We start from the raw sequence: 18,866 nt of genomic DNA, 5'->3' as shown, positions 1-18,866 counted from the left end.
AAGGTTTCTCTTTCTTTAAATAGAATGAAATTGTCGTTCGTTCGTGCATGTGAAATATCGGCAGAACGCTTAATATGGTAATTAAAGTGATTACCTCAGCCTGGAGGCCACGAGGCATAACATAGTCTACTTCTTTTATTAGAACTGTCTTATTATTAGTCTTGTTATTTAAATATTTCTCATTTTTCTAAAGACATCAAGAAAGAAGACAAGAAGACACGACTAATAAAGTCATATTTAAAAATAGATGAAAATAAATAAGTAAGCTCAATTAACATAGATATGGGGCACGTACTTTATTAGATTGAACAGGCGATAGCTCTTACACCTCCCCTGTGTTCTGATCTGAGTTACATTTGAAACACGAGGTTTTAAAAATTGTCCAGCTAAATACAGTCTAAATGTTTGCGGTTTTTATAAAGGTTTAAAGTGGTTCTTTGAAGAGACTGAAACAACTGAGTAAAAATTTGAAAAATTTGTCGTTTTATATTGTACTTTTTAATGAAAGATTTCGATGCTACAATGAATTGTCTTTGCACAAGGGTTTTTTTCAGTTGTATATCTTTGTTTACATCCGTAGGTTATCCCAATGTACCTTGGAGTCTTAAAGTTTCCCCTGTCTTAAGAAGTTCATCTGCAAGTGTTTTGTTTCGGTGTTTAGGTTTTCACAGCACGACTACTCTTGTTGTAGTTCATTAAGAAGCATATCTTCATGGGAGCCAAAAAATAACTACCCTAAAATGAAACGCTATAGATTGCCCACCATAACTATTCATTCCTTTGATTACCAAACATTTTATTGTTTGCATTCTACATTTCCTTACGTCGTTTCAGTCTTTTGATCTAGAGGGAAAAAAGTCAATTTAAATCACACCAGTCGTACGCTTCTTTTCCTATCGAAGGTGCGTGTGGAAAAACAAAATTCAATAAATTTGTTATTAATCTGCAATTCAAAGCATCTATTAATAGTTAATAATAATTGGTTATTTATATAATGCACATATTTGTGGGGGGAAGGAGTGGGGTTACTATTTAAAGCCTGGAAGTGCAGAAAAATGCAATATCATTTTCAGTGGGGAGGGGTGGGGAATTTTGAAGGGTTGTTCTTTTTTCATTGAAGTCTAAATAATGCAATATTTGTTCAAACAATCTCAAATTATTCATTAACAAATATTCAATAATTTATTACAACTCGATCTAGATAACACACATTTTAGTGGGAATGGAGGTATTTGAGGCTTGTTTGTTTTTACTACAGATAAATGTATGGAAAATTTTGAAATCATCTATTAACACGAAAGCTATTAAAAATTAATGAATAACCTTATTATTACGGATCTCAAGAAGCAGAAAGGATGTAGTGACGTCATATTAGTTCCCAGTCCGTGTGTGGTTTTACCGCGCAGGGTTCGTCGATGCTGCAGATGCTCCAAAATGGCCGAACAAAAACCTAAAGGTTTTAATCGCCGAGGAGCTTTTAAGCAGAAAAACGTCTTCAATGTGAAAGACCACCAGTTCATCCCCAAGTTCTTTCGTCAGCCTACCTTCTGTGCTCATTGTAAAGATTTCATATGGTAGGAAGGATTTTTCCCAGGGTTGTAATTCGTCATGATCTTTGTTTGGGCGGGTAGTTTAGATGGACTTTTCGACTCAAATTTTAACTCCAAGAAATTTCTCTTCATTTTTTAAAATTCTTAACCAGGGGACTTCTAGGAACTCAAGGGTATCAATGCAAAGGTTGGTTATTCTTTTTGTGATTCTCCAGCTGGGGTTAACCCAAGTTATACTTATTATTTTGTATCGATAAATAATATTATTTAAGGTAGTTTTGCCTGATGTGGTCGTATTTTGTTTGTTTTTTAGTCTGCTCTTTCGTTGTCCACAAAAGATGCCACGAATTTGTATCCTTCAAATGCCCAGGAGCTGAGGACCTGAATGAAAACGTAAGCTTCAAGCGTTCTAAGTGTCTTTCATTTCATTTTCTTCTCTAAATTCGTCGGAAAAATCCGAAATAACTTCATTTTCACTTTAGTATTTCAATGTTTTGAAACCATTTTATGACTGTTTCAGGTTCCAGTTTCACCTCATCATTTTAAAGTTCATACTTATTCGAGTCCAACGTTTTGCGATCATTGCGGATCCCTACTTTATGGTTTGATCCATCAAGGCAAAAAATGCGAGGGTAATCAAATTCTTTTAGGATTTTCCTCAAACCGTGTTCATTCTAATAATGATTTTGTTATTTTTTCTAGCTTGTGAGATGAATGTCCACAAAAAATGTGAGCAAGCCGTACCTAAATTATGTGGTGCTGATCATACAGAAAGACGGGGTAGAATCCATCTTAAAGTTTGTTACGAGCCGACAAAATCGTCCAACGGAGAAGAAAGAGGTCTTCTTCGAGTTGAAGGTATTCCTATACTAATATTTTTGGTTCTGGGATCCCATTTTTCCTCTCTCCCTTTAACTAATATTTTGGTACATTGAGTTACAAAGTCCGTGTTTTTTATATATTTATTTATTTAATTCAACTGTTGAAAAATCTCTTATTCCAATCCGTGTTACATCTTTTCTACTTGATTCTTTTGAAATCTTGAATTATTATTATTTCATTTTTTAAATTTTGGAAATGAGGTAGACTTTAAGCGTCAGATTTCTCATTAATATTTTTCCACATTACTCTCACACACATATGACAAACTTCACCTTCATTAATATCAAAGACAAAGCAAATAAAACTAGTAATTTCAAATATTAAAAATTCCATTTTTTATATTTATTTACCAATTCTCTTTAAGGTGCCCACAACTTTTTGAGTATTGAGAGTTTGGGGATTAAGTTTTTCATATTTCTATATATAAGCTCATATACATTTTACAAATTCATCAAAGGGTTTGAAGTATTAGAATTTTTTACATCTTTCTGCATAATTTATTTCAATTGTCATTAATATTTATTTGACTCAGACTTGGTTGGGTAGTTTTTGCAATTGTAATTTTCCAATTAATCATTTTGTCCTTCTTCCCACTTTTTATTCGATTTCCAAATGCCATTAACTTTATACCCAGTTGAATGTATTCTACAAGTTTCTTGCTCACATATCTGGCTGGTATTACTTCTATGATTTTTTATTGCGTATTCTAATAAACTAGTTTTATAATTTCTCTCCCTTGACAAGTAACTATGGAAGTGAGTCACAGATGTCACTTAACCCATATATCATTGGTATATATCATAGCTATTCCTAAAGCCTTGATGAATATTCTTAAATTTACTCATAATATAAACACCTAAAAACTTGGCGAATGGCAATCAGTGATTCAAAATTACGACCAAAATGAAATGTAGACAAATGACTAAAAATGAAATTCATGGTGTTTTTTTATCAACAATAAAAAACAATAAATATCTTGAGAACAACATGACTTCTTGAATAAAATTATAATCAAAAACACCAGTTATTCCAGGTATTTCTATTGCTTATAAATTGCCTAGATTAGTTACAACTTATTGACGGTCACCCCTTTAGCCTTTTTCTTTGAAATACAGTAGCTCTATCATAAAGTTTGTATTGCTACAGTAGATTTATTTTTACATACATGTAATGTGCTTTTTTTGTAAGAAATTCTCATAGAAACACAATCATGAAATTGAAAATGTATTTTTTTTAACTTCTTATTTATATTTTCTAGGGCAAGGCATGTTTTGGGTTTTTATGTTATTATCGATCAAATTATGGAAACTAGAAATTTTAATGGGATTTCAAAACATTATTAATGATAAATAATTCAAGGTAGAGGGATCGGCTAAGAATAATGAAAAAGCACATAATTTTAATGTATAGATGTTATTACCAAACAGATTGATTTGCTTAATGTGATAAAAATGTAAAAACAAGTTTGTTATATATCAGTTTAAAGAGGAATAAGGGTGTTGTAGCAGTCATTCACTCACCTCTCATCTGTGAGTTAGCCGTGCCCTGACTTAGATCAGCCCAGAGGTTGTTTCAGGGTTTTGTGTGTGTTAGCCGTGCCCTGACTTAGATCAGCCCAGAGGTTGTTTCAGGGTTTGATCTGTGAGTTAGCCATTCCCTGACTTAGATCAGCCCAGAGGTTGTTTCAGGGTTTGATCTGTGAGTTAACAATGCCCTAACTTAGATCAGCCCAGAGGTTGTTTCAGGGTTCGATCTGTGAGTTAGCCATGCCCTGACTTAGATCAGCCCAGAGGTTATTTCAAATTTCGATCTGTGAGTTAGCCGTGCCCTGACTGTGATCAGCCCAGAGATTGTTTCAAGGTTCGATCTTGGAGTTAGCCATGCCCTGACTGTGATCAGCCCTGACTGTGATCAGCCCAGAGGTTGTTTCAGAGTTTGATCTGTGAGTTAGCCATGCCCTGACTTAGATCAGCCCAGCACCTCTAAAATATTTGAGTTTTAATCTGTACTGTGATTGACTGGCCACATTGTTTATATTAGACACCAACAAGGCAATAAGAGATATTAGAGTTACTCTCTATTGCCTTCAAACAGTTGTATCAAGTCCAAACAATGACAACCTCAAGTCAAGCCTTGGACCCTAATGTTTAGAACCTGATATCTTTTTTTGTGTGATTATCTAGAAATTTTTTCATTAGATTGAAAAAAACTACTCAGTTTGTGCAGCGGCAAAACAAAGGCACAATTGATTTTATTAAACATGAATCCTGGAATTCATCCATTATAGGACTACTAAATCGTAAAGTTATTCTTGAATATGGGTCTATTCGTATATATATACGTAGCTGTTCATTAAGCCTTCAGTGTTTATTTTAGGTTTCAGTGAGATACTGTTCCTAAATAGGTTTAAATCTCGGGATAAAAGCTCTGAGTGGATAGAAAAATAAGTTTTTGTCACTGTCTTCCAATTAATCATTGGGAGTATAAAGAATGCCATTGCCAGATTGAGAATATAAAACAATATGTGGTTTTTGGGAGAAATTTTATTTGTTGAGGTTGGCAGGTAGTGAATGAACTTCTAATGGGAAATCTTTACTGACATTTAAATGACAGGTTTCAAATAACATTGTCCAACACATTTTCTTGTACGTTTCTCGATAAAAGTCTACCACTGTTAATAACAGATTGCCATTGATCAAACAACCTCCTTGACGTATTATCCTTCACAACATTTATTCAAATCTGTTTGAATAAAATTTGACATCAGCATCTTTGCTTTTCACTTTTTGATCAAATATGGAAGAAAAAATTAATTAGATTGAATTTCTATGTTCGTTGTCTTTCACTTCTGAGTTTTTGTCAAAATTTTTTTGACAAATTTAAATATATAGTTTTTGTTATAAAATGTAGCAAATTTACAGTCCTGAAACATCTGTTTGATGTTGTGGTTTTAATTGAAGTTCAATTACCTTATCAAGGATTATTTGTCTGCAATTAAATGTCCTTGTAAAAATCTACATATTGATCAAAAATGACCTTATAGATCTCATTTTGGTTAAACGTTCCCGAATTTTTTAAAATTTTGAAATTATACCGGACTAAAAAATCCCAGGTCTGAATTCAATAATATTATTTGATCACCTAAGAGAATTGTTCCAGAAAATTTTAAAGTGAATTTAGTGAAAATGTTTCACCAAAAACCTGTTAATGTACAGATAAGCCCATATCTTGATGATATCTGCTTTGTCTGCCTTGCTGTCCGATGTTTTTGGTGCTTGCATACTAGACAAGTGAATTAATTGCAAGCATATTATTTATATTGAGCCTTAGACGTTTTAAAAAAAAATTCATTTTCTTGAGTGTAAATTTAAAAACTAGGAGTTATAACTAGTATATATTTGACTGTAAGTTTTCGTGTAAAATAATGGTGCTAGATGTATATGCATTTTATTATCATCATTGTAAAAAAGGCTTCAACTTTATCAAATCCTGTTATTGTAAAAGTGGTCTTAGGATTTTTGTATCTCAGGGGAAATTTAAAAAAAAGTGTTTGATAGTGTCTTAAGTAGTATTACTAAATGTATTGGAAGGAAGGTATTAACTCTCATTAGTCAATCAAGAGTTTACAACTGAAGTCAATTAACATCATTTTTGTTTTTCTTTAATAGTTAGATAGGGTTGTCTAAGTCAGGGCACAGCTAACTCACAGTCTAACATCTAAAGAAAAACCTCACTGGAACAGACTTAGAACAGCCTAGCTTAGAACCGACTTGTATAAGCGCTTTACAAGCTTTTCTATTATTATTATTAACTCTCTAAGTGAACCTTTAAACATCCTCTGGGCTGATCTAAGTCAGGGCATGGCTAACTCACAGATCAAACCCTGAAACAACCTCTGGGCTGATCTAAGTCAGGGCATGGCTAACTCACAGATCAAACCCTGAAACAACCTCTGGGCTGATCTAAGTCAGGGCACGGCTAACTCACAGATCAAACCCTGAAACAACCTCTGGGCTGATCTAAGTCAGGGCACGGCTAACTCACAGATAGAATCCTGAAACAATATCTGGGCTGATCTAAGTCAGGGTATGGCTAACTCACAGATAGAATCCTGAAACAATATCTGGGCTGATCTAAGTCAGGGTATGGCTAACTCACAGATAGAATCCTGAAACAATATCTGGGCTGATCTAAGTCAGGGTATGGCTAACTCACAGATAGAATCCTGAAACAATATCTGGGCTGATCTAAGTCAGGGTATGGCTAACTCACAGATAGAATCCTGAAACAATATCTGGGCTGATCTAAGTCAGGGTATGGCTAACTCACAGATAGAATCCTGAAACAATATCTGGGCTGATCTAAGTCAGGGTATGGCTAACTCACAGATAGAATCCTGAAACAATATCTGGGCTGATCTAAGTCAGGGTATGGCTAACTCACAGATAGAACCCTGAAACAACCTCTGGGCTAATCTAAGTCAGGGCTTGGCTAACTCACAGATAGAATCCTGAAACAATATCTGGGCTGATCTAAGTCAGGGCATGGCTTAACTCACAGATAGAAGCAGCCTCAAACTGCCTCTGGGCTGATCCAAGTCTCTATGTAGCTAATCATAATCATTATCTAATGAAAGAAACCCATAAAAATCCTTTTTCACACTGTGTTTGAGTTTTATTCTTATTCACTTGTGTATTCAACACCCCACTGTAGGCCCAACTATAACCCACGGTCATTATCAGCTTCATATAAAGAGTGCAGAATAAAAAACTCTTAAGTGAAGAGATTTTAAAAAATTATTTTGCATAACACTGTCTGGGAATTGAAGCTCATTGACTTATTCCACTAAATGAAGATCTCATTACTAATATAAATGACACATTCTGCTGAGAAGTGAAATTTTGACATTCTTAGTTGTTTTTTTCTTTTTTTCGCTTTCTTTTTCCTTTAGCTTTATTAATCTTAGCTGTAAATATGTATATATATGATCTTTTCTTTTTAGTCGTAATTTTTGATTTTGTAAAGCGCCTGTGTTCATATCCAGATGGAACACCCGCTATATAAATACATTATTATTATTATGGGGAACTTTATTGATAAAATTTCACTAAATGTATCAACATCATTGCGAGCTTAGCCTAGGCAATGTGGACTAAGTATACTATATAGTATTTACATTATTATAAAAGTAATAAATAAAAAATAAATAAAATAAAATAAAAATTTTCATTAATCTATAAAATGGAAAAAAAAAAAAGATAAAATATACTAAAAGTTATCAATTGAGTATATAGTACATGAAGCTAAGATATTATTATTATTATCTTTAATTAAAATTTGCTTCTATTTTGCTTACAAAATCCTTAGTTTACCGAGTCCAATCCATGGGCCTTGGGAAAACAAGAATATATTTACAATACGAGGTGGAATTAAAATAAAAAATAAAATAAATCAATTTAAAGGGAAAATAGAAATCAAGAATCAAGTAATCATGAGAGTTTTTCTAAGGATGTGTGCAGTTCCAAAGAGAGCAATCTTCTGTACTTCTGTGATGGAGATGTCCCCTTTTAAATGGTTGACATATTGTTCTAGTCCTTTGTGAATTAATCCCAGTGCTTTGTGAATTAACCCCAGCGCTTATTATTATTATTATTATTATTATTATTATTATTATTATTATTAATATTATTATTATTATTATTATTATTCTGTCTGGTGGCCATTTCCTCAAAACACTGTAATTTCAAATGCTAATTAATAGTTATCAAGTTGTTTTAATGGTTTGTCAAGAGCCAGCTGACAATATATTAATTATTGATCTAAAATAATAGCAGAACCACAGAATGATTTGAAACTAATACCGCTAATAAATTACGTGGAAATATAGAGAAATTATGGTACAGTAGTGTTTCTTAATTTTTTTCCTACAACAAAAGTCCACGCATAAAAACAAATTTCTGTCTATTCGCTTTCTCTTTCTCTGGGATTTTGTTATTTAAAAAAAAAGAGATGAATAGAGATGCATGTACATGTATTCTTGCAGGGTCAAATGAGTGAAACAAAAGTTGGGTTTTGTTTCCAAGGCAGAAAATTTAATTAAATGGATTAAGTTTTGTGTTTTCTGAGGTATATTTTTAGGTACCTTTATCAAAAATATTTGCATTCTTATTTTAAAGTGAGCACGCTGTTTTTTGTCAATTTAAAAAAGAAAACATATTACACTATAAATCATCCCTTGAGTCAATCAATTAAAAATAGAAAATAAGATTTGTTATGATTATTCAGTGTATTTAAACTCAATGCTTCATTTAAGAGGATTAGAAACAGTAGAAAATTCAGGATATAATCTGAGAAAAACTCAAGTGTTCAAATTTACTCAAACTCAAATTTACTGGTGTAAAATCGATGTTGTTTCATGTTATTTCAGTAAATGATGCTCAATTTTACTGTCTCAAATTTTTTTTTTTTTTTGAAATTATTTTGTTTTGTTTTCTTAATCTTAAACAAAACAATACAAGGGATTTACACGGCATATAAAATTTGATTTTCTTAAACGATTATAAACTGTGTCTAAGAATAGGTACTTGTATTGATCATCAGCTTATCTTGTTTGTCAGTTACTTAGGTAACGCTATAGAAGGCGACAACGATTTAATTTAAGTAAGATGAGTTTTCAACCAAAGTTTGTCAATGTAATTATGTTGTAACAACACTCTAGATCAATGTAATTAATTGGATGGAGAGGAAGAGAGTAATGTTTTTTAGATAATATATCAAACCCATCAAAGAGTGTTTTATCTGATTTTTGGATTTTCAAACACCACAGGAAAAAAACCCAATTCCCAAATTGGGAATTTGTTGGGAACTTCCTTGAATTCCCAAGGAATTCCCATCCAATTCACAGAGAGAACGAAATTGGGAACGTGGCACTGATTCCCAATGTTAGTTTGTTGGGAATTTTGTTTTTCTATTGGGTATTAGAAGAAAATTCCCAACAATAAATCCCAACGTTGGTGTTCAAATTGGGAATTCAAGGAAATTCCCAATTCGGGAATCCGGTTTTTTTTCCTGTTAGAAGTGAGTTGAAAAAATGATGGGGAGCCGAGTTTTTTTAAACCAACTTTGTGGTGTTTGGATAAAGGATGAAACACTCTTTCAAGTGCTTGATATGTCTTCTCAAACTATTAATGATGTTTGTAGAAATTCAAAGCATAAGTTGCCCCAATTTTCTTCTGATCAAGAGCAAATTTTTCAAACCTCATGAATTATTAATGATTTTAAGAAGTACATTTTTATATCCCACATTTTAAAAAAATCCTCTTTAAATGCAGCAATTCTAGTTTATAATTCTTTGTTGCTGTCGCTCAATGCTAGCTTCAGCGCTCCAGTAAAAGTATAGATTTCAAAGTGTTTATATTGTCGAAGCTGTGCCTTTTTTTACTTTGTCGTTGGTATTTGTGGATATTTTGACACTAAAATGAGGACAAATCTAGCAAGTTAAAACCTAGGAAAAGTTTAAAAGAAATTCTTATTAAAATAATTATTTTTTAATATTAAAATATATTATAATAATGATAATTATAATATTGTTATAATTGTTTTTTTCTGATGCCAGATCAGTAGAACCATGATTAGACAGACTGATAGATAGGATGCACATTATGGCAAGTATAGTCAGGTAAAGTAGCACAGGTAAAGGTAGAGTAAGGTAAATGTTTACGATAGGTACATAGAATATATAAGTTAGAACCTATTCAAGGTTTTCAATTATAATATACTCTTGAAACTGATATGAATATTTATAACTTTAAATTCAAATTTGTTACCTTTATTTGTGATGTGACCTCAAAGCAGCTCAATTTGGATGACAAAACCTCTCCTGAGAATTGGAAACCTATTGTTAGGTCCTCCAAATTGATCTGTATTTCGATGTACTGCAAGGGGTCTATTATATCTTTGTTGATTGTGGCAACATTTAAAAGAAATTGCTCACTGCTTGAATGAAGAAAGGCGATGTCATTTTTAAAAATATTTTATTCATTTTTACAGTACGAGAAGCCAAGAACCTTATTCCAATGGATGTCAATGGTTTTTCTGATCCTTACGTCAAGGTGAAGTTACTACCAGACCCTGAAAGCAGTAGCAAGAAAAAGACCAAGACGATTAAGAAAACCCTCAATCCTGTCTACAATGAGTCTTTTGACTTGTAAGTATAGAGGGTGGGGAGGGTAGGTGCTATTAACTATTAAGAAAACCCTTAATCCTGTCTACAATGAGTCTTTTGACTTGTAAGGATAGGTCTCTCTCTAAGGTTGAGTGGGAAACTGGTAATCAGTAGGACCCACACTGCATCATGGGGCTGTTTGGGGGACACTTTTTTTGATATGTTAGAAAACTCAGCAAGAGACAGGTCATCCAACTGGCTTAAAGTCAACCCATGACCCAGAATATATTAAAACAATATCCAATGTCATTATTTCAGTAAAATCCAGCCAAAAGACAAAGATCGGCGTCTGTCTGTCGAGGTGTGGGACTGGGACAGAACATCTAGAAATGACTTCATGGGCTCCCTGTCGTTTGGTGTCTCTGAGCTGCTGAAGCAAGGTGTTGAAGGCTGGTTCAAGCTGTTAAGTCAAGAGGAGGGAGAGTATTATAACATTCCCATCAATGAGGATGTAGGTCAGGCTGTGTCTGAACTGCAGAGGAAATTCAAGGTGAGTTTGTTATCTCTTGACGTGATTGTAAAAGAAAGAAAGAAATAAACCTTCATCAAATCTCCTTTCCTTCTCTCTTGCTGATTGGTTATTGGGTTCATACACAACCACTAAAACCATTAAGTAGCTCTCTGATTGGCACTTCACTTCTGCACATTTGATTGGTTTGTACGGAGCTCTCTTATTGGTTCTTCACTCCTGGGCATTTGATTGGTTTAGAGGAAAACACAATTAAGTGCAAAGCGAGTAAATTTGAGTGCAGCAACTAAACATATAAAAGATGCTTCCTGATTGGTTCTTTACTCCAGCGCATATAATTGGTTCAAAGCATAAGCCAATTAGGAGTCATCCTGTCAAATGGCCAAACAATATACCATCCTGATGGGTTGTTTTCTGTTGTAGTATTTGAAGACCCAGCTGGAAGAAGAAGAACAGCGCTACCAAGCAAAGAAGGATCTTGTGGCTGATCCCAATGCTAAAAAGTTTAGACCTGAAGATTTTCATTTTCTAAAAGTTTTAGGCAAAGGCAGCTTTGGAAAGGTAAAACGATTTTTATTTTGGGGGACTCCTGTGTTCGTTGTGTAGTTTTTAGAAAAAGGAGGTCTTGTCCTTTCCCTGCTAGCAGAGCCTATTTTCCTTTTGTTTTGGTTGAGAGAGAAAAATAGACTCTGCCGATATAGGACGTTATTTTTGTCGCGCATGTGTGGCGTAACTTAGCAACGCTGTCATGGTTTTGACAGCCGCTCTCGTCAAACAATGTTTGGCGTCACGGTGTGTTTCATTTGCTCATGCGCAATACATGTAATCGGTTAAAAACCGGTTTTAAAACTGGTTTTGTTCGTCCACGATCATGGACGGCGGTGTATCAAAGGAAACGCTCTACATCGGCAGTCTTCTTCCTCCCCGCCTGAAAGAAGGGAGAGAAAGAGAAGAGAGACTCTGCTAGCAGGGAATCTTGTCCTCTGTCTCTCTCATGAAATTTACTATAGACATAGGGATCCTAAGCCGAACCCTGATTACTGTTTGGGAAAGGCAGAAGTGGCCTATGGAAAGAGCGTGGGTTAAGCTTGAGTAGGTCTCTTCATCAGTCTCTCTCGTCAATTGTTAGACATAGGAACCCCAAGCCAAAAAGTGCATTGTCATTTTTCTCTTGTGTTTTTAGGTCATGCTTGCAGAAAGAAAGAATACAGACGAGGTATATGCCATCAAAGTGTTAAAAAAAGACATTATAGTTCAAGACGATGACATTGAGTGTACCATGACAGAGAAGCGAGTGTTGGCCTTGCTGGGAAAGCCGCCATTCCTTACCTCTTTGTTCTGCTGTTTTCAGTCAATGGTGAGTAAACTGAATAAAACGCCTGTGCCCATACCATTAGTAAGAGCGTCGGTCTGCTGTGCAGGAGGTCGTGGTTTTGGGAAATCTCATAATCACCGCTCCATCTGTGATTATCGTCTCAGAATCACCGGTCGCTCGACCAATCACAGCGCGAGAAACTCTATATTCAAGTCTACAATTATACTAAAACTAATTATTTTTTCAGGATCGATTATATTTTGTGATGGAGTTTGTCAATGGAGGAGATTTGATGTTTCATATTCAACAGGCTGGTCGCTTCAAGGAACCTCAAGCAGTGTATGTGTATTGTTCATGTATTAGCCATCATTTAACCACTTCTATTATCAGTAGAATATCCAAAACAAAGGATTTAAAGCAAAAAGAAAAAAAATGGGACTTACTCATACGACACACTTTTTTATTGTCTGGCCTGACTCAATAAAATAGGCTAATGGTCCATTTGGTTTTTATCTTTTAGGTTTTATGCTGCAGAGATCGTTATAGGACTGTTATTTTTACACAAGAGAGGAATAGTTTACAGGTAATAACTTTTCACAAAGGGAATTCAAGTTTTGCGTGACAATTGTCATGTGTCACACAATAACGTAACACGACATGTCATGTCACAACATGACCTAAAAGAAAGGTCATGTGAAATATGGCGTTAACCAACAACCACAAAACAAATGGTACAAATTGCGTTGAAGCCATTCACATAAGCTAAAGGTCACATCGGTGACGTCAGTGGTAGCCAGTGACTTAAACTAGTCACGTGTTACATGTGACGTGGGTAGTCAGTGACTTAAACTAGTCACGTGTTACATGTGACGTGGGTAGTCAGTGACTTAAACTAGTCACGTGTTACATGAGACGTGGGTAGTCAGTGACTTATACTAGTCACGTATTACATGTGACGTGGGTAGTCAGTGACGTATAGTAAATGTTTCCTAACTATCGATGGTTATTTTTCAGGGATTTGAAGCTGGATAACGTGATGTTAGATAGCGATGGTCACATCAAGATTGCTGATTTTGGGATGTGTAAAGAAAGCATGGGAGATGGCAAGACCACTCGAACATTCTGTGGGACACCCGATTACATCGCACCAGAGGTAATGGATAGAGACAGGACAGAAGTATCTAGGGGAGGAGTGGGAACGGGGTATTGTTCAATCAATCCAAAGTATCACTACAAGGGTAGTGAGGGTAGAGCCATTGGATTTTCCTGACCACAGGCTCTTGAGGGGGTGGGGGTGGGGGTAGGTGTGGATAAATGAGAAATGGGATATTTACCGTATCTCCTGCCCCCCTAGACTCTGTTCATAACCTGCTTCACCCACAGCACACACACTGAACAAACACCCACACTACAGGATCTTGAGGGGGTGGGGGGTGGGGGTAGGTGTGGGTAAATGAGAAATGGGATATTTACCGTATCTCCTGTCCCCCTAGACTTTGTTTATAACCTGCTTCACCCACAGCACACACACTGAACAAACACCCACACTACAGGACCATGAATATTTGTGCTTTATCTCAGATCGTAGCATATCAACCCTATGGTTACTCTGTGGATTGGTGGGCACTGGGCGTCTTGATCTACGAGATGTTAGCTGGACAGGTACGTCTATATATCATTCGAGGTTATTAATGATTAGTAATGGTATGTTTTGTTTTTGGAGAACAACTCGTGATTACAAGCGTACACTCTTGACAAACATCGATATTTGTGCGCGCGCGTTATACTAAGTGTCCCTAAGGGAGGATTTGCGCGCGCATATTTTATGAGAAATTCCGCTGGATATTATAACTGACGGCTACAATTGTAGGTAGACCCGAATATAAGAGCCCGCTTACATTGGCTTATCTGAGCTTTGTAAGGTTTGCGCATGTGCGCTTCCCTTGAAGTGATCACGTGACTAGCTTAAAATAGCCCTTGTGATCAAGCAATCTATTTTTATTCATATGTTTTCGCATCTCTTTTAGCCTCCGTTCGATGGCGATGACGAAGACGAACTGTTCAATTCTATTTTAGAACACAATGTTTCTTATCCCAAATCCATGTCTAAAGAATCCGTGTCTATTATCAAAGGGGTAGGTGGACTGTGGTAACTTACAGTATACAGATACAGTCAGTGGCATTAACGTTGTACACTGAAAAAAGACATTTACACATTTACACATTTACACATTTGCACATTTACACATTTACACATTTACGCATTTACACATTTACACATTTACGCATTTACACATTTACACATTTGGACTAAAAGAAATGTCACGTGTTTCCTCGAACGTTCTGGCATAAAACAAATGCTGAAATACAATTATCCATCTTAAATCCTCACTAAATGGCCGGGGCATTCTGGATTTTCGATTCAAGAGTTGAATTTTACATTTAAAGTTCAGGCTCACTTTAGTCTAAATGTGTAAATGTGTAAATGTCTTTTTTTCGGTGGACAACGTTAATGACATTGACTGTTTCTAAGAAAAGGTTGGTGACGGTTTTATTGCCTGTTGCACATCAAGCCCCAAATATACTATGGGCGATTATCCAATCAGCAAGAGGTTACAACAATAGACCCCTTGTAGCACGTCGGAATGCGGCTAGGTTGGGGATTATAACATTAGGTTTCCAACTGACCCCATGAGATTGAAATGCTTTTGTTTTGACCACCAAATTGAGCTGCTTTGACGTCACATGCAATATGTAGACCCTTTTAATAAATCCTACAGTGTCTTATGTTCAGCGTTTGACGTCAAATTTATTCTTTTGAATTAAAAAAGAAAAAAAAAAAAAAGAATAAATTTGACTTTTAGCGCGGAAAATAAAGTATTGTTGAATTTCTGAAAAAGCTCTATAGAACTATCCCAAACTTTAACTGCACGTTTTTCGGAATGTTCTACGATAAAACCCTCACCCACCAACCTCTCCCCCGAGAAATAGCTGCCTATACGGTTGTGATTTGTGTTATTAGCCAAGTTATACTTATCCATTAATTTATTTGTCTGTCTGTCTGTACAGTTCCTTACCAAACACCCTGCAAAGCGTCTTGGCTGCTCGGATAACGGAGAGTTTGAGATCAGAGATCATTTATTCTTCAGACACATTGACTGGGTTAAACTAGCATCTAGAGAAGTACAACCGCCATTTAAACCGAAAATCGTAAGTGTATACGATATCGTGCACTTTTTGTATGAGCGACAAACGATACGGCAAGTTCATATAGCCGTACCGTACCGTATCTTAACGTAGCCGTAATTACTGAAAGGCATTGAAAAGCCATTTCGATGTCACGGCATGTCGTGCCATGTCCGTGCTGTGAGTCAGTACCGTATGTTTCCCACTCATATGATAACCATTGTTATGGGAAGCCATTTCGATGTCACGGCATGTCGTACCCATGTCCGTGCTGTCAGTCAGTACCATATGTTTCCCGCTCATACGATAACTCTAAGCATTCTATGGGAAGCCATTTCAATGTTACGTGGGCATGTCGTACAGTAGCGTATAATTCCCACTCATACGATAACCATTCTTATGGGAAGCCATTTCAGTGTTACAGCATGTCGTATACCGTTTCGTGTCGTGTCTTGTCCCAGTTCTCTCTGTTCTCCTACTAATACGCTACTTTTTTTGACAGAAATCAAAGCGTTCTTTCGACAATTTTGATCCAGAATTCACAGACGAAGCAGCGCGCCTGACGCCTTGTGATAAGTCCTTCATAGCGAACATCAACCCGAAAGACTTCGAAGGCTTCTCGTACGTTAATCCTGATTTCGAAACCACCGAAGGGGAAATCAATCTTTAATAATTCTAACAATTTATTCCGAGAAATCTTTCATTTAGCTCTAGCCTTAGGATCTTTCTATTAGTTCATGAACATATTGGGGGGTTTGATCACCCTTTTCACCAATCAGATAGAAGTATTTATACTCGATATAGAAAAACCTTGCCCTGCTTAAAGTGTAATGATTGGGATACCTGTGGTGAGGCAGATGGAGACGACAATTGTTCCTTGAATTGACGTGAAGGGGTAAAAATGCAAAGTTGGGCTTCCTGTATTTCGCATTCTAGTTCGACAAATTTCAAAGATTTACGCGATCCCTGCATAGGACTACAAGTACCAGGATGCTTTGCGTTCGTATATCTATTTAGTTTCGATAGACATTCTGAGATTTAGTTATAGTTGGCCCATTTAAGGTCACGTGACTTTTTCAATTTTTCGTGTGTTTTTTTTGTACCCATTAGAGAAATGAAACTAGGGCGTCCCATAATCCTTTCAGGACTAGCGTTTCCAAGGCAACATGTTGAGATTTTATCTACACATTTTAATCCTATTCTTGACTAGGAATCTTAAAAGTATGTGGATGTTTATAGGGCAGATTAGAATCACCAGTTTGGGAGTTCTCCAAGGTTCATCACTGGGACTTGATTTTGCCGAAATTTAGGCTGGGAAATTAAATGGGAATTCCGAAATTCCTGCAACGAGCATCCACGTGCGACAGAAAATTAGTGAACTCTTTGCGTTTTCACTTCATGTAATACAACTTATAATGCATCGATAAAGAACTTGAGAAACTAACACACGTCAAGTAAATGACATGGAGTAGTGACCAGGCTGCTGGTATTTTATGTTAAAACGTTGCGTGATATGAACAACTCGCTATGAATCATGGGATACGGAGAATGGGTTGAGCTTATTCCCTACCCACTTCTCCCCTGCTAACCACAAATCTGTAGGTAATTAATCAATATATTTAAACTCTATCTAGCTTAATTGTCAGAGAATTCATAAATGATGATGCTATACTTATTAATTATTAAGGATTATTCGTCATGTGTTTAACATTGTGAACCTGGGCTCAAGCTGCTACCCCATCTATGGATTGTTTTTAATCCTATAGGTTCCCGCTATCTTTAAAACGTGGCGAATGACGAAAGATGTTTCACACAAGGTGTAATTTTATTAGTTAAGAGGGACGTTAAAAGAATATGTAGTTCGGTTTTACAGTGGTTTTAATTTATTAAATTCTTTAGTTAACAGATCAAAAACATTTCGTGTAGGGTCACGCGGCCGTAGTCTCGCTCCAAGTCTTGCTCGCTCATTTCTAACCGTTATAGTTAAAACTATTAATAAGGATCACTTCGGGTACATTTTGTATAGCGTTTAAAGTGTCCAACTGCTTAAAAACACCAAAAGAATGCGAAAAATTTTCTTTGCGCAGTAAATCCGTTCAAGAAGAAAATAAAATAAAATATCTTTTTGTTAGCCATTCTGAGGTTGAGGAAAATATCTGGGTCGAGTTGGCATTGCAATTGTGGGACTGTTTTAGGAGACGAAATAGACGCATCTAGAAAATATGCGCCTTAAAAGTCCCAGAATGCACTGTAATGACTAATCCACCCAGTTTTTATCTCGTCCCGGAAGTCCTTTTTCCGTACGATTGCCCTTAAACTTAAAAACTCTATCGCGGATCGAGCAAGGCTTGGAGTAATTCTTCAATGTAGTGAATGAACTGTGTATATAAATCAATATCATATCAATTATAGTGACTATCACGTGACTAAGTCAACTGTAGACTCGTTTTGAGCTCAAATCAGTAAACAAACTGAAAATACATTGTTGGACTATTTCAATTCCAAGATATAACTAGCTAAAAACTAGTGTGAGCTGCGTCGGTGTTTCTAATGAAACAGTAATGATGAAAAGGTAAATTATACACCGTGAAAAGATGAAAAAACTTACTGACGTTTCGGACGCTAGTCTTTCGTCGGACTTTACTCCGACGAAGGACTAGCGTCCGAAACGTCGGTAAGTTTTTTCATCTTTTCACGGTGTATAATTTACCTTTTCATCATTACTATTTCAATTCCAGGCAGGATTCCCAACACTTCTAACAATCACGATCCAGAATATCGCTCACTGGGACATTGAGCGCAAAAATTCAGAGATTTTTAGAAAACCAAAGTGCAGTCGTTTTTTCGTCTCCAGGCTCCGCGCGCATAGCTCAAAACCGGGTTCACTCAAAACTCGGTTAAAAAGTATCTTGCAACATGGATGATTGTAAAAAAAACATCGATTACATACAAAATTTACCTACCCCCACCCCTCATCAAAAGTCAAATGGTCCGTCCCTTTTAGTATTTTATCCTCACTGCATACTCATTACCGAGCCAAGGGAATTAAGATATAGAAGGTGACCGCGACTGCTGGCAATGAGCATGCGAAAAGCATGCGATGCGTCGTCAACCGCCACCAGGAGAGGTGGGTGGGGTGAATCTTCTACTCTCTCCTTTGGCAACTTCCGACGGAATGATTCAAGGATCTGGGTGTGGCGCTTATATATGCAGGGGTCGCAAAGCATTACACCTGCACTG

General features: G+C 36.0%; 1 protein-coding gene across 1 annotated transcript; it reads left to right on the top strand.

The window, feature by feature from the left end:
- Positions 1–1,395: 1,395 nt before the first annotated feature.
- Positions 1,396–18,108, top strand: LOC116297255 (protein kinase C alpha type). Its single transcript, XM_031705446.1, has 16 exons — positions 1,396–1,574; positions 1,703–1,737; positions 1,864–1,943; positions 2,071–2,182; positions 2,253–2,408; positions 10,482–10,638; positions 10,915–11,146; positions 11,549–11,686; positions 12,309–12,482; positions 12,688–12,779; positions 12,961–13,023; positions 13,455–13,593; positions 14,022–14,102; positions 14,468–14,575; positions 15,510–15,650; positions 16,129–18,108. The coding sequence occupies exons 1-16, from the start codon at positions 1,435–1,437 to the stop codon at positions 16,294–16,296; spliced, it is 2,016 nt and encodes a 671-aa protein (XP_031561306.1). The 5' UTR covers positions 1,396–1,434; the 3' UTR covers positions 16,297–18,108.
- The last annotated feature ends 758 nt before the right edge of the window (positions 18,109–18,866 follow it).

Source organism: Actinia tenebrosa, unplaced genomic scaffold, assembly GCF_029948245.1.
Source record: "Actinia tenebrosa isolate PJP-AT-01 unplaced genomic scaffold, QUT_ActTen_1.0 PGA_scaffold17__23_contigs__length_9995812, whole genome shotgun sequence".
Taxonomy (NCBI): Eukaryota; Metazoa; Cnidaria; class Anthozoa; order Actiniaria; family Actiniidae; genus Actinia; species Actinia tenebrosa.
Note: the sequence above shows the minus strand (reverse complement) of the source record. Positions and strands in the feature narration are given on the sequence as shown.

Excerpts from the sequence above, each read along its gene's own strand:
- LOC116297255 (XM_031705446.1), top strand. The coding sequence starts at position 1,435 with ATGGCCGAACAAAAACCTAAAGGTTTTAATCGCCGAGGAGCTTTTAAG. Across the intron at positions 2,409-10,481 it reads AGGTCTTCTTCGAGTTGAAG|TACGAGAAGCCAAGAACCTT; the intron begins GTATTCCTATAC and ends TCATTTTTACAG. Across the intron at positions 14,103-14,467 it reads ACGAGATGTTAGCTGGACAG|CCTCCGTTCGATGGCGATGA; the intron begins GTACGTCTATAT and ends CATCTCTTTTAG.